This window comes from Carassius auratus, chromosome 4 (genome assembly GCF_003368295.1).
Source record: "Carassius auratus strain Wakin chromosome 4, ASM336829v1, whole genome shotgun sequence".
Classification (NCBI taxonomy): domain Eukaryota; kingdom Metazoa; phylum Chordata; class Actinopteri; order Cypriniformes; family Cyprinidae; genus Carassius; species Carassius auratus.
This window is the reverse complement of record NC_039246.1, coordinates 15,219,476-15,242,337: the sequence shown is the minus strand read 5'-3', so window position 1 is coordinate 15,242,337 and position 22,862 is coordinate 15,219,476. Positions and strand designations below refer to the sequence as shown.

At 36.7% G+C, this 22,862-nt stretch overlaps 1 protein-coding gene across 2 annotated transcripts; it reads left to right on the top strand.

Annotated features, from left to right (window-relative positions):
* Positions 1-147: 147 nt before the first annotated feature.
* LOC113060289 (contactin-1a) lies at positions 148-11,851 on the top strand. 2 transcript variants are annotated; one of them, XM_026229176.1, is made up of 24 exons: positions 149-255; positions 1,524-1,604; positions 1,919-1,960; positions 2,120-2,246; positions 2,382-2,563; positions 2,678-2,773; positions 3,696-3,902; positions 4,010-4,109; positions 4,209-4,390; positions 5,187-5,311; positions 5,412-5,529; positions 5,634-5,784; positions 5,905-6,032; positions 7,125-7,297; positions 7,392-7,515; positions 7,644-7,811; positions 8,398-8,547; positions 8,774-8,844; positions 8,942-9,173; positions 9,907-10,019; positions 10,090-10,279; positions 10,387-10,502; positions 10,847-11,003; positions 11,203-11,851. In XM_026229176.1, exons 2-24 carry the CDS (start codon positions 1,550-1,552, stop codon positions 11,283-11,285), a joined length of 3,090 nt encoding a protein of 1,029 aa, XP_026084961.1. In that variant the 5' UTR covers positions 149-255; positions 1,524-1,549; the 3' UTR covers positions 11,286-11,851. The 2 variants fall into 2 exon arrangements, with proteins under 2 accessions (XP_026084962.1, XP_026084961.1); XM_026229177.1 differs by lacking the exons at positions 7,644-7,811; positions 8,398-8,547; positions 8,774-8,844; ... (4 more) ...; positions 10,847-11,003; positions 11,203-11,851 and having other exon boundaries at positions 148-255; positions 7,392-7,520.
* Positions 11,852-22,862: the final 11,011 nt, after the last annotated feature.

Below are 22,862 nucleotides of genomic sequence, written 5' to 3'. Positions count from 1 at the left end.
ATATATATATATATACATACATACATACATATATATATATATAATTGATAAGTGTCTTACAATCACCTTGACTGGGTTGAGATCCACTGCAGTAGCACATGGACTGAGACAGCATCCCTCTGTGTTGTGACATCCTGGCATGCGCAGCTTCCGCTCTCATCCAATAGCAGGCTGGAGCCGCGCTGGACTGCGGGGCGACGCATCGCTTCTGGTCCAGGTCTGTGGGGCTGACGAAGGATTGAACTCATTCTTCCGGTAAGTTTGCTGCTCATATGATGATATGTAAAGCTTTGGGGGTTTCGGGTGAGAATACGATCTGTCTGTGACCTTCAGGAGTTTATTCTGCATGCTAAAGTCCGGATGAAGGTGTTCCGCGCAATTCGGGAATACCGCAATGCAGAAGAACAGGGAGGATGAGTCCGGTCATAGTTGATGTCATCCCTCGCCATCCCTTTATTTAAGGGATGAAAAAGCAAATACATAAAATAAACAAACAAAATATTGAATATAATTACAATACTTATTACGTGTATTATTTTTTTAATGATAAATTAATGTGTGAATTCATACAAATTCCATGATTTAAGGTAGGCTGTTTTTAACATACCGTTAAGTGTTATGCTGAAAGAAGCTGTGATGCGAGTTAATTCTATGATATTTACTTGCCTAAAGTTTAAACGGGACAGAAGTTAGTCCTCAGTAACCTGGCAACAAAAAGGATAGAGATTGTAATGACAGTATTGTGTCGGAGGGCGGCGCTAAAGGGTTATCACCAATGACGCAGTGATTACAAAAATACACTTAATATGTTAAGATCACACCAAACACCAATTATAATATTTAAAAACCAAATTAGGAAAAGGACAATGAAATCCATCTATTTTTTATAGCTCTTTTAAATTGAAACGCAAATCCTTGTATTTCAGTGCGTTTGAAGATCTTTCAGATTTTTACTGCCACTCCCTTAGTATGAGCTTACAGTAGACATGGAGTGACCTAAATCCAGTGTGCAGGACTAGAGCAGACAGCAGATCAGAGGATGCAATGAGATTATAAGAGATTGGTGAAAATAAGTATAGACCCAATGTGCATCACTTCTAAAAACAATCATACTCTCTCTGCAAGCATGTAGCCTATAAAAATGCAGTGGCAACAAATAAGAAATGCAGCATGTGTTAGCAAGGATGGCAAATGTGTATGTGTTTAAGATAAGATTCAGATTGACCTTTCCTTTATGTGTTACATCTGCAGTCATGACTGAACTTGTGTGTTTAACCTTGCATGTTTACATATGTGCATCTGTGAGTGAGCGAGAGAGAAGGGATGGATTGCCGATTCACTTTTAATGTGGGTAGGATGCGATACATTGTTAACGTTTCCATTTTAGACACAGTCTGCTATGGTCTGCACATCAGAGTGAGACAATGCAGCTTTCAGTAGCTTTCAACACTGCAGCTATACAGTATTTCACCCACACACACACAAACAAACACACAGGTTCTTTCTGTTTTTCTCTTTCTCAGGCTTGGTTTTTAACTGTCAGATCAAGATGGTGTCCCCAGCCATGCTTCTGTGTGTGCTCTCTTACTTCTTCTTATTAGCCGGTGAGGAACTGAATGTGTGTGTGTGTGTGTGTGTGTGTATTAGGCTACATTTTAGGCTGTGACATTCAAATACCTTGTGAAGTGGAAAGCTGCATGTTTGTAATAAATCTTAAAATAATAGAGAGGTGAGCAAGTGATATAATGCATTTCTCAAAATCTGTTCTGATAAACAAACAAATCTTAACTTCTACATCTCGAATGTATATATATATATATATATATATATATATATATATATATATATATATATATACAAAGTTCTGTCCAAGTAAATTGAAGTTGTTCTGAAATAATATTTATTATTATTTTTTCAGCTGCAATTAAACCCAGGATATTTGAACCCAGAATTTTTGACAGTAAGTCTATAACTTTTACCTACAAGTAAATGTGTAAAATGAAGTATTGATGTACTTCACCTCAGTATATTTTACCACAGTCGAATGTTTGGGTTGATTTATTGATTTTTTTTGTATATTGAATATAATGCTGGCTCATCTCTTGTCATGTCCCATCAGAGGAGGCCACAGGCTTTGGGCCCATTTTTGAGGAGGAGCCCTTGGACACAGTGTATGCGGAGGATTCACCAGAGAACAAAATCTCCATGAACTGCAGGGCGCGGGCCAACCCTCCGGCCCTTATCAAGTATATTTTTACACTTCTGATTCTGATTACACTCTGGGAATTACAGGGTGGTGTTTACTAGATTGTTTGCACTTGCAAAAAGAGACTTTGAGAAAATCGAGCAGGAGGTTATTAATAAAACACTATATTTCACAGATGGTGGTTAAACAACTGGGAAATTAAACTGATGGAACAGCCTGATGAGCACTTTAGCCTGGTGGGAGGAAACCTGGTCATCACCAACCCAGACAAGGGCAAGCATGCTGGGAAATATGTGTGTGTGGCTAAGAACGTGTATGGCACTGTCATCAGCAAAGAGGCCACCGTCAAATTTGGATGTATGTGACAGATACAGTAGGATTTCTTATACTTGTAAAGATTATAAACTGTTTCCAGATGTTTGTTTTGTCATAATCTGAGTTATTATAATATTTTTTTGTTCCTGGCTGTAGACCTCAACCAGTTCCCTACAGATGAGAGAGAGCCGGTGCATGTTAAGGAAGGACAGGGAGCAGTGCTGCTGTGTTCTCCTCCCTCTCGCTATCCGAGTAAGACGTGATCACTTTTGTTTTCAAATCTTTGATTAGCAGTGCCATACTACACACATGCAAAATTTGTTGTGTGTCACCATGATAAAAAGCACAGAGAGAGAGAGAGAGAGAGAGAAAAACGCTTTGTCTCAACACTGAAAAAAAAGAGAAATAAAGATTCACTTACGATTATGTTTTCTCATACATTTTAAAATAAAAAGTAAAATGTACATTAAAATGTAATGTAAATAATTTCAAATAATATCACTTTTTGACATTATATTCAATAAAGTGAGTACATCTAATAAATAAAACATCAGTTTCTACAGTTACTCTTAAAAAATCTGATTCATATTTAATACTTGAACAATAATACCACAATATTTAATAAAGAATATCTGAGATATAATTAGTTAACACTTTAAAATATGGTTCCATTTGTTAACAATACACATCTATATAAGTTAACATGAACTAACGCATTTATTAATCTTCATGTTGATTTTAGCATTTGCTGATACATTATTAAAATCAAAAGTTGTATCTGTTGATATTAATCAATGAAACTAAACTTACTGCACAGTAATAAATACTATACTACTAATAAATACACTTGTATTTTCCATCGTTATATAAAGTTAATCAATGCATTTAACCAATGTTAACTAATTAAACCTTATTGTAAAGTGTAACAATATACATACAAATACCATACTCTCTGGAAGAAAAGGTACAATGCATGTCACTGAGGTGGTATCTTTTCAAAAGTTACTAAAAGGTATCGTCCCAGTGGCAGCTTTTTTTCTTCTTTTTTTACCTTTTTTTTGTGTTTTGGAGAGTGCATTATATCTAGCAATCATAGAGATGATTTATGCACACATCCACTTTCCTTTCACCAACCGAAATCTCATTTCTGTCAGTCGCTTTGTTTGTCTCTCAGGTGAGGTGTTGTTCCGCTGGATCTACAACGACTTCCCCAACTTCATCATCCCAGACCAGAGGCGCTTCGTGTCTCAGACCACTGGGAATATGTACATCGCTAAAGTTGAGGCATCTGATGTTGGGAATTATTCTTGCTTCGTGTCCAGCCCCACCATCGGCAAGAGTGTTTTCAGCATGCCGATTCCTCTGCTTCCGCAAATAGAGAGTGAGTGCTGCCACATTTCCCACAATCCTAAGATTTTTCCTCATAATTGCCTTACTGAAACCACTGTTGCTTTTAAAGGTTAATTAATGATCTCTGCCTTCACACAGAGGAGGTGAAGCGCTATCCTGCTGATATCCGTGTGAAGTTCCCCAAGACTTATGCTTTGGTGCATCAGAACATCACTCTGGAGTGCTTTGCCCTCGGAAAGTGAGTCTGCATGCTACTCATACCATTATGAGACCTGGGTACTTTCATATACAGTATAAAATACAGTGGCACCGTCTGAATTCAATGTTTACCTTTCAGTCCGCTCCCACACATCCGCTGGAGGAAGTTAGACGCTGATCTCCCGCCCAACTATGAGGTCAGCATGAACGGAGCTTTACTGCACCTGATTAACGTTCAGTACGAGGATGAAGGGAGCTACGAGTGCGAGACGCTCAACGTTAAAGGGATGGACTGGTATCGACAGTGGCTCTATGTGGAAGGTAAGACAAAAGGACAGACACTGGTTTAGTTCTGTTTATATACGGCTTATGATAACTAATAACAAAAAGTATTTCATATTCTGTTATCAGGTTTTTTTTTAGCCTGCATGGTTCTGATAAGAACACCTGGAGACTGAGTAGTGTGACCCATTAAATATAACTAGTGATAATAATATTATTGCATTTTTTTTAACAAATAAATAAAATACTAAACAATAAAGTGTGATAATATTATTATGTTTTAAAATAAAAAGGGAGTATTAAATACAAATATAATTATTTTGTAGTAAAATTTAAAATAAAATGCTTTGCTTAAAATAAAATATGAGTTTTGGTCATTTTCAAACTTTCAAAAAAGGCAGCAAGCTTTTATTTAATATTATATTATAATAATGTGAGATCGGTAAGATTTATTTTTTGAAAGAAATCACTTATGTGCTCACCTAGCCTGCATTTATTTGATAAAAATACAGTAAAACTGTGAAATTATTACAATGTAAAATAACTTAAATTTGAATGTATTCTTGTGATGATAGAATAATTACTCCGTTTTTGTTTTCTAGTGTTCCAGGATCCATCAGAAATGAATTTAATATGCTGATTTGGTGCTCAATAAACATTTCTTGCTATCATTATCAATGCTGAAATCAGTTAAGCTTATTCAAATGTTTGTGGGAACTGTGATCCATTTTTTTTAGTTCATGTTCATGTAGCATGTCTTGCACAAAGTGAGTTACCTACTAGACAGTGTTGAATTTCAAAGGCAGCGATTGTGTCTGTGTGATTGTGTCCTCAGGTGCTCCAGAGTGGGCAGAGCACATCAATGACACGGAGAAAGATGTTGGAAGTGAACTCACTCTCAGATGTGTTGCTGTGGGGAAGCCTTTACCATGGATTCGGTGGCTGAAGGACGGCTATTCGGTTAATACTGTTTTTTTGGTTGAGGAAAACCCATATGAGAACCTCAGATTGTTTCTATTAAGTACTCATGTGTTCTGCTACTTTTTTCCTCTTTTTTTAGTACGGCAAAGGGGAGCTGAAGTTCTCCAGTCTCACGTTTGAGGACTCGGGGATGTATCAGTGTGTTGCTGAGAATGAATGGGGGACTATCTATGCCAGCGCCGAGCTTCGAGTCGTCTGTGAGCTTTTAATCATGGCTTTTTAAGTATAGCTTACATAGTAAAAAAGAACTGGAAGTGTCTTTCAGATTGAAGGTTGAGTGTCTCCAATGGTCTCTTCACAGCCTGCGCACCAACATTCATTTACAATCCAGTGAAGAAGGTTCTGCTCGGGGCTGAAAAGGGCCGTGTGGTTATAGAGTGCAAACCCCGCGCTGCTCCTAAACCCAAGTTCATCTGGAAACGAGGCTCAGAGCTGCTGACCAACTCTTCAAGGTTAGTCAGGCGATCTTAAACGCTTGCATTTATTTACAGCTGAATCATAATGTTGTGGCAGAGCTGGAAGCTTAGCTACAGTTATCTTCATCCTCTTCCCTCTTCGTCCTTGTTTTTTAGGATGTTAATTTGGGATGATGGAAGTCTGGAGATTCTGAACGTGTCAAAAAGTGACGAGGGCTCGTACACATGCTATGCAGAGAATGACCGCGGCAAATCCAACAGCACAGGGACCCTCACTATCACCGGTCAGATGAAAAATTATTTATATTATTTATGCCAGTTTAGACAATACTATATTTTTATTGTTTAGGTCAGTTTAACTTTAGACAATATCAGATTATTATTATTTTTGATCATTTAGTCATTTCAGACAATACCATCTTTATTTTATTTTATTTATACCAGTTCAGACAATAGCTATTTTATTTATTATTTATACAGGTTTTGACAATACCTATTTTATTCTATTTTATTTTATTTATATCAGTGTAGACAATAGATATTTTATTTATTTATTTATACCGGTTTTGATATACCTATTTTATTTTATTTTATTTATATCAGTTTAGACAATAGCTATGTTATGTATTTATTTATTTATTATTTATACCAGTTCTGACAATATATATTTTATTTTTTTAATTTTAATTTTTAAAACAGTTTAAACAATACCTATTTTATTTTATTTGTATTTAAGCCAGTTTAGACAATACCTATTTTATTTTATTTATACCCATTTTTACAATTGCTATTTTATTCTGTTTTATTTATACCACTTTAGACAATACCTATTTTATTTATTTATTATTTATACCAGTTTTGACTTTCCCTATTTTATTTATACCAGTTTAGACAATACATATTTTATTTTATTTTTGACAATAACAATATATTCTTTTATTCAATATTATTTATGTCAGTTTAGATAATACCAGCTTTGTTTTATTTTATTAATGACAATTCAGACAGTATGACCTTTGTATTATTTTATTTTATTTATGACAGTTTAGACAATAGCAACTTTTTATTTTATTAATGTATAATAATTAATATAAATATGTCTACTGAAATGTAGTTATTTAATTTTATGTTACCATAATTTAATTTACATTATTAATTAATACAATTATTAATGGCCATGGGTAGTCTTTATTGAACTTTTTTTTTATCAACATCAATGCCTTTCAGGTTGTAATTGATATGAATTTGTCTGTATGTGTGTTTATCATGGATTTTGTAACTGCCCTTTTTCATTTTTTATACATATTCCCTGTAACTCCTCAATAAAATTGAGGTAATATGAGGTATATGCATTTGTATCCGTTTCATTTACTCAGAGGCCACCAAAATCACGGTGGCTCCATCAGACACTGAGGCAGTTGTAGGAGACACCGCGATTCTCCAGTGCTCTGCATCATTTGATCCCAGCCTGGACATCACCTTCATCTGGACTGTTGATTCCTACGTCATCAACTTCTACACAGACTTCGAACACTACGAGCTAATCATGGTGAGTAGAGACAGGAATCCCAGGGCGCTGGAATATCAGGAAGACAGGGCATTTCATTATGTGTGTGTGTGTGTGTGTGTGTGTGTGTTTGCAGGGTCACGAGAACAGAGGAGACCTGTTGATCAAGAACATTCAGGTGAGGCATGCAGGACACTATTCCTGCACAGCTCAGACTATAGTGGACAACGCCACTGCAGAAGCTGATGTTTCTGTCAGAGGTTAGTGATTCGAACCCTGTGTGACCTAGCTCATGAAAACTATACCTCTGTTGTGTGCATATAATCAAAAACCTGAGCAGAACTCTATTAAAAACAATGCAGTGATGTTTGTGTTGTTTCGGCTTCAGGTCTGCCTGGTCCTCCAGGTGGTGTCCGTGTGGAAGAGATTGGGGACACGTCAGTAAAACTACGATGGAGTCTGGGATCAGACCACGGTAGTTCTCTTATCCAACATGTTGTACAAACACGAGACTTTTACGCCCTGGATCCAGAGGACTGGAAAACCGCATCCACCTGTGAGTCCACTAGAGGGAGACAAAACACATATTTTAAGTATTTCCAACTATTTTATTTAATTTTTTACTTTACTTTTTTGGAAAACTGGTCTGAAAAACATGGAGCCCCACACATGGCATGCAGGAGCAAATAATTTTGAACTGATTTACTATTTTGTTCACTCGATTTATAAATTTTGCGCACGATTTAGCAAATCAAGGGAACGCAATAGTAAAGCAAGGGAACGCAATAGTAATCGTGTGTATGTTTTAGTACATTGAGGGAACGAAATAGTAAATTGTGCGCACAATTTATTTATTTTTTTCTTGTATGTCATGTGCAGGGCTCCGTAGAAAAATTATACAAAATGAATGTTTTTTTTGTACAAATATTTGTTGTATTTTAGAATATAATTAATTTAAGTAGTTTTGACTTTTCCAACTCATTTTCTTAGAAAACTGGTCTGAAAAAGAATACAGAAATAATGTTTTTTTTTTTTTTATGATTATTTTTTTTTTTGGTATTTTAGAATATCATTTATTTAATTAGATTCAAAAATTTTGTCACACTTGGAATTTTTTAAGAGAACAAATATTATTTTCCCAGCTCCTGTGTTTTTGGACGGATCTGCGGAGTCGGCCACCGTTCTTGACCTTTACCCCTGGATGCAATATGAATTCCGTGTGCATGCCATCAATGAATTTGGAGCAGGGGAAAACAGCCGCCCATCAATCAAAATCAAGACATGGGACGCCAGTGAGTTTATTTGTGTTTAATTAATATTTAATCTTATTTAAAATAGATATTTAATCTTATTTAAAATAGATATTTAATTTATATATATATATATATATATATATATATATATATATATATATATATATATATATATATACTAAAAAACACCACTTTGTGTATGAAACAAACTGTGATGTCCTGTGAAGCACATATAGATTCTCACCCAGTGTTTCTCTTGTCTCAGGGCCTACAGTGGCTCCTTCTGATGTCATTGGGCAAGTTGGAATAAGCGGAGAGCTCATCGTGACCTGGACTGTACGTGTTCTTTTGCCACTGTATTTATGCTATTTTTTGTCGATCATTGCTCAGTGGCAAATGTCTGATGCCTCTCATGTGCTTAATCCCACTGCAGCCTGTCAAGCCTCAGTTCTTCTTTGGTAAAAAATTTGGCTACACTGTGGCGTTTAAGCAGCATGAGGATTATGAATGGAAATGGTCAACTGTGGAGGATCCTGAGACTAGACGATACATCTACAAAGAGAGCATGACCCCAGACACTGAGATTCAGGTCAAAGTGAGCACCTACAATAACAAAGGAGAAGGACCCTCAAGTCTTATATCAGTGGTCTACTCACCAAGGCTTGGTGAGATTTATTTCTGTTTATTGACTGATTGAATGCTTGTAATTAATTGAGAAAAGAGAGATTATTTTAGTTACTAGAACATTATTTTATCCTTATTTTAATTTACAATCATTTCATTTTATTATTGCCGCCTTATTTTACTTCCATTATTTGAATTAATCCTTTATTTAGTTTTGATTAATTCCTGGAACCTTATATTAATAATACCCCTAATATTCATTTATATTTTATAATTTTATTTTATCTAATTACTTGGACCTCATTTTATTGCCCTTGTTTAAATTCATATTTTATTTTATTTTATAATATCACTGGGACCTTTGTTGTAATTCATCCTTTTTATTTTATTTTATTTTATTTTATTTCTTCCTGGAACCTTATAATATCACTGGTTTTAATACATCCTTTTTATTTTACTTTATTTTATTTTATTTCTTCCTGGAACCTTATATTAATGCCCCTATTTTCATTTATGTTTTATGATTTTATTTTATAATATCACTGGGACCTTTGTTTTAATTCATCCTTTATTTATATTTTATTTTATGCCATGTGTGTTTATTTAATCAATGTGTGTTTATTTTATTTTATTTTATTACTGTAACCTTAGTGTAACAATTTTATTTAATTCATAATTTATAACTTTATTTTACCTTATTATTGGAACCTTTATTCTATTTTATTTGCTCTTACCTGAGTTAAAGCATCTTTTGACACATGTAATATCTCTCAGCACCGACTGAAGCTCCATTAGACGTCTACGCCCGCCAGGTCACCTCTACAGAAGCTTTGGTCTGGTGGTTACCCGTCTACCAGGCGCCGCCAAACTGGGTCGACGGATACCAGGTGAGACCTCAGTGGAATAGTAGGGAATAAAATGTATTTTAATCCTCATGTCTCTTCATTTGGTGTCCAGATTCGTTACTGGAGGAAGTACGATGATAATGAGGCTGCTGCCTCTCGAGTTATCGTGCACAGAACAATTAACCAAACACGCCTGGAGAACATGCGGCCTGACTCCCACTACCTCATAGAGGTGCGAGCGTTCAACGGAGCTGGGCTCGGGCCACCCAGCGAGCATTGTGAAATGTTCACCAGGAGACCACGTAAGAGATTTGCCTTTCTCTACATCACTCAATACAGATCTTACATTTGAAACCAGAGGCTCAAGGAGCTTACATGTACTGATAATATATGTGTATTATCTTTCCAGCCCCAAGTCGCCTATTGAGAGTATACAAATATGTCAGCTTCAATCGCAAATGGCTCTATCTGTACTGGGATCACATCTATAACTACTGGAATGAGTCCTATGTGGAGGGATACAAGGTGAGTCAGTTATACTTTTCTTTGTTTTCTGTTGACTAAAGAATTGAGAGACGCATTCATTCATTTCTTGTAAATTTTTTTGAATGATTTTTTTAAAACCCTTTTTTTATTGGAAACTTTTTAACACCTTTATTTTAATGAATCTTAAACTATATTTAATTTTATTATTTATACTATTTTTATTTAATTGTATTATATTTAATTTTAATATTATCATGTTAATTGATCATTTATGTATTCATTTATTTAATTAATTAATGTATTTATTTATTTATTAATTTTTTGTGTGCTTTTATTGATGTTTTGGAACAAATGTGTAACCATTTGGATTTTTCTTTTCTCAGATTTTGTTCCGGAAGGAAGGAGAGCGTTATGGGAAGCTTTACACCACAGGCAGGCACTACATCGACTTTCCCATGCCAGAGACGGGCGATTACGTCATAGAGGTGCGAGCCCGCTGTGAGGGAGGTGATGGACCCATATCACAGATCAGAGTACAAGGTGAATACTGTCTTTTATTAATCAGTCATCACTGTAATCATGTTGATGATAACGACAAAATGCTATCTGAAGCTCGGCGTTATTTCAAGGATGTGTTCACTACAACAACTGAAATACCTTTCACATATTCACAGATGCAGTTCCACAGACATCACTGGTATTGCTGCTGATCTTTCTTATTGTTTTGTTTTATGTTTAGGGAAAGCCTCTCTGGGCCCTGAGTCTCTCAGCGTCGCCGCTGTCTTGCTGCTGGCACTGGGCTGGATGAATTTAGGCCTGTAGGCAGAAACAAGGCTGTCAACACTTTGGCGAAATCCACTTTTAAGAAACAATCTTAAGAAAGTTTGAGTGCGAGTGGTTTTCATGGTGCACGTGAAGTTTGTTTGGGAGTGTAGAATATAAAAACTTTGTTTGTATTTACCCTCTTGGTTTACCTTACAAAATACCCACAATCAACTAATTAAATGGTATTGTAAAATAAATATATGGTAGCAGGATAAGGTGAATTTATTTGATGACCTTCCAGTCAATTATACAGAAATAAGACATATTTACTTATTTATTACTGAATGTTTATGTTTTGCTAGTCATTTTTTCCATGTCTACACCTGCACAACATTATCGCTTATAGACATGTTTGAACGTCAGAGTTGGTTTTATACACTTGGTCGTCTACACATATTTAATTTCCATTTGACAATTTTTACAAATCTATTTTTTTTTTGGACTGTGTTTGATTTTAAAATTTCTTTCTTTGTCTTTCTTTCTTAGTAGTTTGCTACAAGTTTGCGTTGCTATTTTCATTTGTATATCAGTAAACATTGAAAATAAATCCAAACAAAATGCTTCTCGGTTTGTCTTCCTATACCAAGTTTTACATGTCATAAAGATTGAAACTACCAGTTACGCTATATATAAAAAATAAAAATAATTGTAAAATATTTTTTAACTAAAATCAAATTTGAATCATGCTGATATAGAAATATTTAAAAGAATTAAAAAGAGTCCAATATCAAATGTTATTTGTTAAAGTTTATAAGCTAAGTTTATAAAAAAAATACACAAAATAATTTCATTTTAGGTTAAATTTGCCAGCTGCTGTTAATGTACTACAACCGTTGTCAAACGTCTCAAGCAAATAAACTGACGTCCTTGTGGTAGTTGTAGTTTATATTAAGCAACTTGTTAGCAAGGTAGGTTTTAAGGAGCTACATTTGGGGAATGAATGTGTGTAATTTATTTTGTACAAAAACGTTGATCTCTTCAAGTTAACAGGCTTCAATTTAGTTATATTCCTTCGCGATATTAATTATTTTAATAAACATCCTCTAGTGGCCATCAGTGGTTAAACCAGTTGGTGTAGGACGACATAAAAACCGCGTGGTGCATGTGCTTAGTTTGCCGCTTCTTTTAAGAAAAATGTGGTAATACTGGACAAACACAGTCACATAGGTTAAGTCCAAAAACAACTCAGCGTTGGAAGAGAAACGAGTGAGTTTTTGTTGTTGTTGTTGTGGTTGTCTTTTCTTTTTGAAAAAGGGTTTACACAATCTCCTAGTAGCTTAACATCTAAATTGCTGCCATCCAACAATAGACGCGATGGTTTTGATGTCAGTATTCATCCAGTAGATGTCAGCATAACGTTAACTGAAGAACAACAGCGGAACAATGAATCCTATTCTCATGTAGCATACTGTAGGCATTTTATTCACTTTATTCATAGTATGCAGTTACATCAATAACTTTTAAGGTACGATCATATTTGTAATATAATATGTTTAGAAATACATAGAATATACAGTGCACATTAGTATATAAATAAATTTAAACGCATGGGACGCATCTTTCTCGTTCCTCATTGGCTGCTGCATGTATTTTTACATGTATAATTAAAAATTTATTTAGGGCTCTTAATGAAGCCTCACTTGTCACAGACATACAGACCAGATATTTACTAACCCCTGTAAAGCATTATGGATGCTGTTCTCAAAACATAGGGTACATTTACATTTGTGCATTTAATATATGCTTTTATTCTAGAGGCAATAGAAGAAATAGTTCACCCAAAAAATTTAAAAGTTGCTCAAAATGTTCTCAGTCAGGTGAATGGGCGCCATCAGAATTAGTTCAAACAGCTGATAAAAGCATCACAATAACCTTGTAAAGATAAAAGCTGTGTGTTTGTGTTCAACAAATTCATCACCACATTTTAACTTTAAACAGTCGCTTGTGTCAAAGATATGAGTGCTCTATCCATACATTGTTTGCTCCAGTGAGAAAGTCACCCCCCCCCCCTTTTTTTTATCAGGACAGAAATATGCACATATTTTGATGTGAGAGGACAACAGTGTATTGAAGTTTTCACTAGAGAAAGTGCTATTGATTATGGACTTTTCATTATAGGGTGAATTACTCTTCACCTTAAAATAGAGAAACGCAAGCAATTTGTAAAAGAAACAATATTCATAATCTACAGCAATAATAGACAAAATAATACACCCGTTTCTTTCTATCTTCCTTTCTTGAATTCTGAAGACTTGTTTCTAAGAATCCCGGAGCTGCAATTGACCATTATACAGAAACACCTGCATTTGCATTTTTAACGACACTTCAGAAGCCTGACCAATAAAGAGTAGTTATAAAGACGTGACTAACAAGTAAGACTGTAGAATTGCAACATAAAGCATGCAATATGTCTGCTTTTCTCTTCCAGACAGCTGTATCCGCCTACAAATGCATTTTATGCAGATCAGTCATGCAACGGTGCTCCATACATTCAATGTTTCAGAGGCAAATGCATTGACTGTTATTTAGGGGCACCATCGTGGCAGAAAGAGAGAATGGGAACCCTGGCAGAAGAGTCTGGAGTGGTAGGCAGCATGTAAAACAGGCTGTATTAGCTCTGACAGATGCTCATAAATCACTGTACGTGTGTGGTGAGGCCTGTGGTGCAGTGGCAAGCGGTTTTCAAGAAGTGGGCCGCTTAATCTCAGGGTTCAGCGGGGTCTTGGCGAGGACATATACAACCCTCCTGGGCCGGTTTGATGCGGATTGTCATTCATAATACACACCAAAGCGTTACGGTGCTTGTCAACCCCCCTGTAGTTTTATTGGTTTGACAGGGGGTGTCATATATGTGCGTAATTGCTGGTTGTGTGGATGTTTTTATTGGATTGTTTGCACAGTACCTCTGTGCCTCAAATTCAACATATCCCATGCTGCTTTGTTTGTTCGTGACATCTTATTTAGGATTGTCTAACAGCATTTCACCCCTAATGCAACAATACAGTGGATCTGAAAATGAAGCCTTCGGAGAACCAAATGTGTTGTGTAAATTCATTTGACTTGTTACTCTGAGCTCCACAGAGGTGATCGATTGCGTTTTACGGTCCACAACAGAAGCGAACCACCTCTAGAGATGCTATTGAGGTTTTTAGTGAGCTTGGTCTGGAATTGCTCTTCAAATCTCTCCTCTGGCTTGTCAGCACTTTGCCAGCGTACGCCAGCCCCACCCGCCTGCTGCGAGACCCTTTACCTCCACCGGCTCTTCCCACTAAATCACAATTTTTCACCCCTGCAATAAGCTTGGCAAGACTGATGGCAATCAACACCATCATCTCCCAGCTTAATTACGGATTACCCAGAATTCGGAAATGAGTTCTGAAGCACTGATAATATCCAGCCCAAAGCATCAACAGCCAAGCACAGATAACCAGTTGTTGTTGCGATTGAGTTAATAGTCTGTTAAGGCACATCAGAGTGACATTTTATTTTATTTTTTTTTATTTTTTTTACTTACTTGGTCTCAGATAGGCAGCATAAATTCATGTTGCTGTTTTACCTTTTCTCCACAAACACAACGCTGTGGAAACCTATTTTGGCCCAGTCCCATTTCCATAAAGAAAGGTGGCTGTGAGCCAGGAAAAATGGTTCTGCATCAGTTTCTTCGGCTCATAAAAGGAAACCAATATTGTCTAAGACATTTGGCCGAATTATTGTGAAAAAATATATAATTATATATTATAACAGATATGAATAATGTTACTTAAATGTAATACTTATTAACAAACAATATCATTATTCTAATTCATACATATTAAATAAATCTTAAAAAATGTAATAAATCCTAAATAATAACTATAATAATAAGAATTATTGTATTATAATAATTGAAAACAATGCATTAAGAGATGGGGGGGGGGGTGAAAACTTTTTTTAATTTGAAGATCAGGGTAAATATAACTTATTTTGTCTTCTGAGAAACATTTTACTATTGTCTGTAGCCTCTGAAGGGCATTACTAAATGAAAAAAATATGACATTTAGGCAAAATAAGAAAAAATGTATACACATACCCATTCTGGGTCTTAATGCATGGTTTTTCTTCTGGAGCATCAGTGAGCATTTGAACCTCCTGTAATAGTCGCATATGAGTCCCTCAGTTGTTTTCAGTGTGAATAGATGGATCTCAAAATCATACAATCACTTTTGGAAAGAGTTCAAATATGCAGAAGATGCTGGGAAACCAAAAAATGTGCAGGAGCTGGGGGATTTTTCTAAAGAACTGCAGGCAGTTGAACTGCTCCAGGATCAACCTGTTTTTATACAGTCTACGGGAACAACACAGGACTCATGAACAACTATCACAAAGCAGAAAAACAGTTATGAATCATCCAGGAAAGGACACACAGTGTTAAGATTCAAGGGTATGTAAACTTTTGAACGATGTCATTTTTTATAAAAAAAAAAATTCTTGTGGAGTATATATACATCTGTTATGTGAAATAGCTTGTATAGGACAGTACTAAATAAAACACAACATGCCACTTTCATGTGCACAACTATATATATATATATATATATATATATATATATATATATATATATATATATACATACATATATATATCATATAATTAGAATATCATGAAAAAGTTGATTTATTTCACTAATTCCATTCAAAAAGTGAAACTTTTATATTGTATATTGTATTCATTAATTAAACACAGACTGAAACATTTCAAATGTTTATTTCTTTTAATTTTGATGATTATAACTGACAACTAAGGAAAATCTCAGAAAATTTGAATATTGTGAAAAGGTTCAATATTGAAGACACCTGGTGCCACACTCTAATCAGCTAATTAACTCAAAACACCTGCAAAGGCCTTTAAATGGTCTCTCATTCTAGTTCTGTAGGCTACACAATCATGGGGAAGACTGCTGACTTGACAGTTGTCCAAAAGACGACCATTGACACCTTGCACAAGGAGGGCAAGACACAAAAGGTCATTGCAAAAGAGGCTAGCTGTTCACAGAGCTCTGTGTCCAAGCACAGAGAGAGAGACAAAGGGAAGGAAAAGATGTGGAAGAAAAAATTGTACAAGCAATAGGCATAACTGCACCCTGGAGAGGATTGTGAAACAAAACTCATTCAAAAATGTGGGGGAGATTCACAAAGAGTGGACTGCAGCTGGAGTCAGTGCTTCAAGAACCACTACACACAGACTGTCGGATTTCAGCTGTCGGATTCCTTGTGTCAAGCCACTCTTGAACAACAGACAGTGTCAGAAGCATCTCACCTGGGCTAAAGACAAAAAGGACTGGACTGCTGCTGAGTGGTCCAAAATTATGTTCTCTGATGAAAGTAAATTTTGCATTTCCTTTGGAAATCAGGGTCCCAGAGTCTGAAAGAAGAGAGGAGAGGCACACAATCCACGTTGCTTGAGGTCCAGTGTAAAGTTTCCACATCACCTTTTATTGGAAAATTAAAGAACAATTGATCAAACTTTAACTGCCTTAATCTTTTAAATCTTTTTTTTTCTTCTTCTCGGAGACTGATGACGTAGACAAAACATCCGGTAATGTGGGCCTTCCAGGTCTTGCATGTACTCCCTAGACCTCTGTAGGCTTCTTGTAAATACTGCCATGTATTGTGCACAAAATGTTTTAACAGACAAAATATTACATTCAGCCCAAAATAAGTCGTTGACTTTGGGAAATCAAAATCTTTTTTTTTTTCTTTTTTTTTACCCACGGTCTGGTGCACAGTTTTTTGATTTTATGTTTTGATTTAAACCCATGAAAATACTGACCTTGTTGTAAGTAATAATAAGTAAATGCTGTTCCATTATTGTCTGTTAGATTTGGACTTGCATTGGGCTAAATCTGTTTCAGCGTACTGGCTCTAATGTGAGCCTCAACATCATTTCAGTAGGGTGAGTGACAGAGAGAGACAATGAAAGAGTGCAGTATGTCATTGTTGAGACAGTCACTGTCCTCTTATCTAGTAACCTTTCACCAACACTCTGGGTTTTCACACTCTCACCTCTCAATCTCTCTGATGGCCTGTGTGTTTGTGTGTGTGTGTGTGTGTGTGTGTGTTCAGATCTCTCTGAGGCTGGTCTAGCACAGTGCAGGCCTGCTCATGTCATGCTGGGAATAGAATGATGTTCTCAAAACCCAACCCTTGAATTCACTTCAAGGGGGATACAGACTGGTTAAACGGGGAATAGACTAGAAACATAAATGCGACTGTTTCATATTCTGTGGTAAGATATGGATTCCAACATGTTTGGATTTGTATTTTAGCAGTGTGGCTTTGCCATACACAAAAATGTGAATTTATTCTTTTATTTGTTTTTATTATAATTTTTTGACTGAGGCTGAATAAAAGTTATTTTAGTAAATGTAAATATTCCCTTAATTTATGCTTGCATGGAGACAAAGGGCCCTATCTTGCACCCAGCGCAATTGACTTTGTACACAGACGCATGTGTCATTCCTATTTTGCACCCGCGCAAAGCGCGCTTTTCCCTCCACAGAAGCACGTCGCTAAACTAGTGAATGAACTTGCGCTCCCTGGGCGGTTCAGCGCAAAAAAGGAGGCGTGTTCCGGCGCAAACAATCCCTGGTGCTATTTTGCTGTTTCATTAAACAATTGCGCCACTGACCAGAAAAAACCTAGTCTAAAGTCAGTGGCGCGTTGCGCGTTGATCATTATGCTATTTTAAGGGCGCATGCTTGACCATAATGTATAGCGTGCACAACGCGCATACACTTTGCTCATGTAATCTACACAGATGCAACAGTTATTTTTGCAAATCATAAATTGTTACACTAAAAAAATATTAACACATGAGATGACGGAAATCATTGTGGTGTGCCACGAAGATGTGAAAAAATAGGCATAAATCTAGCTTACAAATTATTCAGGCTAATTGTAGTAATTAAGGATCAGACCTGTTTGCCCTATAGTGGCAAGACATATATGTATATAAGGACATCTGACAAATATGTTTGTCCGTCAAGAACCAGGAAAATAAATAGATGAAACAATTGTGGCTATTTCCCTCCCATGCCTGTTTAACCGACGCAATTTTGGGTGGGTTTCTCCCATCCCCATACAACACAACTTCTCTGTCTTTCACTGCTCTTACAAGAACATCAGTCTCCTCGCCTGTGAACCGCTCCTGGCGTGCGCCTGGTAAATACGCCATAATAATAGCAATCCATAATGGAACTTGCGCACCTGCTTTTAAAGGGAATGTTGGATGACGCTCTGATTGGTTTATTTCACGTTACGCCCAAACCACACCTATGAATAATGAAGCTACTTCAGACCAACCCACTTTAGATTTGCGCCGGGCGCAAGAGCCATTTATCCCGCCGGGAAAATAGCAACAGCGCCGAGACCCGCCCACAAACTTACTTGCGCTTCGCGCTTTGACACTTGCGTTTCAGATCGTTAAAATAGGGCCCAAAGGGTAAAATATTCCTTGGAGATGTTTGGATGTAATTAAATGTTAAAACTTCTTTCTCAAACCCTGTTGGAATTACTGAGCTTGATTGATTTTTATCAAAAACATCAAAACGGTGAACATTTCATGCCATCTAATTTCTGCACTCTTCTGTACAGCAGTGTTTTACATTATTAAGAGCCCTTCTGACACAGAAAGAGAGGCGAGAGGGGGGTGTGCTGTAAACTCAACGCACAGGAAGTGTCATCACTCGTCAGCAGTGACAGGAAGAAAGATGACAGGACTGACAATCTGAGAGCAGCTTGTGAGGGAGACAGATCGACAGCGGAGATGTCACGAGTCCAGGCGCACCAGAAGAGCTGAGGTGTGTGTTACAGTCATGCCTGACACCCACTGTGTCGTAGTTTGGGGTCTCGGGTGTTTTGGGTTTATAACAAGTTAAGTTCTGTCAGTTACCACACACTTTTCCCTCCGATAATAAGACTGGATGATTTTAAAGTATTTACACAAAGTATTTCTATTTACCCGCTTGAAACTGTCATAGTAAACCCACACAATCACAGACAAGGGTAGAACATAATTTTCTAAAACTAGTTTTATGTTGACATTTATCATTTTGAAGAGTGTACACATCTTCATAATTATTTTGAAAATAGTTTTTTTATACATATCACAAAATATTAATTATACAGTATCAGTACAGACCTTTCAATGTCGGGTCAAATATCTGATATTTTAAAAGACCTTGACACATGGTCACTCATGAGGGTCTTCTCATGATATATATTTTTTTTTTCCTGCTATTTTTTCTGCATTGCTATATAATTTACACTTATATCAATCTGACAATTTTTACTTTATGCCCCTCAAAATAAACTTGAATTCAGAAATGAAAAAAAGGCATGCTTATAATGAAAAGGTGCATTTAAGTTATTAAGTGCACAATTTTTATCAAAAAATAAAATAAAAATCTATACAAGATTTGAATACAAAAGTTTTTATAACAGATGTTGTCGTTTGAGCTTAACTTGTATGTGTACAAGTTTTGTTCTTTGGAAGAATATGAATATGATCTCATTTCTAAATGCAACTTCCTTGCATGTTTTACTGGCATTTTTTATTTTAATTCATCACAATACAGAAGAAAAGATCTGTTGCTACTTTATTTCTTTGAAACTTTAGCCTTCATTGTAATTATTCAGTTTTACTTTAGCTCAGAATTGCCTTTCACACATGTATCATCAGTTAATGTGAGAAGACCATGTCTCGCCAAAACACACATGCAGAACACCTGTGAGGTGTGTGTGGGTGTCCATTGTCTTGAATAGAGTGGATGTAATGGATATTGTGTGGGAAATCACCAAACTCATCACCTAATTGAGATGGATGCATTTTTAATGACCAAGCAGCCTTTACTGAACCTCATCTGCTGCAGAACACATTAAAATTTGCCCACATAGTGGACTGCAGTAATAAGCTGCACGGTGGCGAGATCCTGCAATCCCAGCAGCCCCGTCTAACGATGCTGGGTGTGTCGTGTCTGTGGTGTTCTTTGTTTGAAGACAAGACACCTAAAGGCAGTATATATATGAGCATATCTGCCTTTACTATCAATGAGATCCAGACTTTGATTTGAATCTTATCAGTTTCCATTTCATCCAGAAAGACGCACACACACTGGTGCCTAATTAATCATCTGGGAAGACGTTCCCCCTCCGAATAAACTGATTCCACAGGAATTCCTCACATAGGGATGCATAATTAGCTCTAGTCTCGAGTCTTGCTGTCTGTCTCTTAAAAGCAGACGGCGCTCTGAAGACGAAGACTGGCTGGGGTTCGATTAGGGGAATGTGATGTGACTCTGAAGCGCATAAATTCAATTAAAACAGAATTGTTTGTCCATTTCGTTACTAATGGTTTTCGAGCTTTTACGCCAGTTGCTCGCTCCGTCTGGAGTCGCTTAAATTAGGTTATGTGGTAGATTAGACGATTAGAGCCTTACGATTAGCAGTTTTTGCAATTTGGACTTTGTTCCTAATCAACCAGACTTTTCAGATCGAAGGTAAATTAGCATTTTAGGCATCACAGGCACTTCTGTCACGGAGGTTGTTCCAAAGGGAAGGAATAGACTGTAATTATATGCCTTGTAAATTTTGGTACGTATGTCCTTTGCAGATTAGGTGATCCCAGAAAGCATTGCAACTGTGCAATTGCAGTTCGTATAAATGATGTGATTAGTGTGTTAGCACTGAAAAGTCCCAAAAATTACAAGTGCACTTCAAATGCCTGGATGATGCATTAACTGAAAAAGGGAAGTGTGCAATGCTCTCAACTGTCACATATTTCCTTTCCTGTTAGACTCTGAAGCTGGACGATAAACTAACCATTTATATACTACTTGGTAGAGTACATATTGTAATATTAGTGCATTGTGCATCACTAGGGGCAAAACACTCTTGGTGGGTGAAATAAATAATAAAGTTGTAAGCAATGACAGTGTATTTATGTTTTGTCGATGCTCTATCTGATAATGAACCTAACAAGTGCTCGAGTCTGCGGTTGCTATGGTTACCTCTGCACCTAAGTGTCTATTTACCACCAGATGAGTCCTCACTAACTTTCGTGGTTACTTAAACCCAGCTGAAACATGAATAGCTGCTTCTACATGTACATTCTTTGATGGTTTCAAGCCTTGTAGGGGATCAAACCCCTGATACTTTGTAATATCAGGAGCCCCGAGCTAGTGTTCCACATTCAGGAGGTATATTGTGCTCCCCGAAATCTCATGCTCTTACATGCATCCCTTCTCTTTCCCTCTGTTTTTTTTTTTTTTTTTTTGTGAGCATGACTGTGCTGGAGGTAACAATCTCCTCACCATTCTGCCGTCTCCCCAGCAGAGAGAGAAATGCTCCCTGAAACTCTCTCGTCTGCTCTTTTGTCTGGCAACAAAGTGTGTATTTTTCCCTGACCGCTCCAGAGGAGTCTCCAGAAATAATGTGAGGCTTTATGAAGGATATCTTCGGTTCAAACCGAACACAAAAATAGCAGGAAATCGACCCCTGTGGAAAGACGGATGGGACCTCAGGGACAAGATAGATGTGGATGAATGTTGTTCAGGATTAGCTTATAAAAAGCTGTGAGCTTTTTCCGGCTCATATCTGTCATTACAGAGGTTCCTCACTATCTGCATGTTATACGCAAACCCAGAGGTTAGCACATAGCAAGGACTCGGTCTTTACACCATTATGCCCTGTTAATGAGCATTCAAATTTCGTTTTCCCAGTCCTGCCTGTAATTAATCAGATATTCTCGCCTATTTCACTACAAAGAAGAAGAAATCTCCTTAACCTCCCTAGATCTGAGGCAGGATGCATTTTAGGAAACACCTGCTCTGCTTTCGGGAAGAATAACGATGTCCTTGAAAGCAGAGTAATCTAATCGGCTCCTCAATAACTCATGTTTTTGCAATCTGTAACATTTATTTTTAGCCACGGGCTGCAGAAGGCATTAGATATTCATCTTAGGTATTCATGGGTGCATAGGTGATTTTTCCTGGCCTGGGATCATCAGTGGAATAGAGATGAATGCATAAGTGCATGCTGGGATAGGTGGATTTTGCTAAGGGCAATCCTATGTTTGGAAAGGAATACTAGTATGTAGTATGAGTATTATGACTGCTATACTGAGTATGCAAATTTAGCTCATCCAAACATAAACCTACAATGACTGAAATGGCCCATTTCACAGCGACAACTGAGGAAAACACAATATTCCACCAATGTTTCTGCAATAACAGAGCAATGGAACACATTCTGTGATTTAAGATGAACAATGCAGTAATTGTAGTGAAAATGATGTGTTCCCTCTTTGGTAGAAGATAATGTGCGTCATCTTCATTTGATGCTGCTCCTTCATCCAAGAACTTGAAGTGGAAAATGGTGGAGTAGATCATTAACCTTAATGAGACGAGTTAATTGGGCTTAATCACTCAGAGAAAAATGAGAGCGAGAGACCCATTAATGTGAGTCGAGCACTTTCCATTACCGTGGGCCTTATCTCTATAAAGTGCAAATGTTACACCATATAGTTGTCCAGGTTTA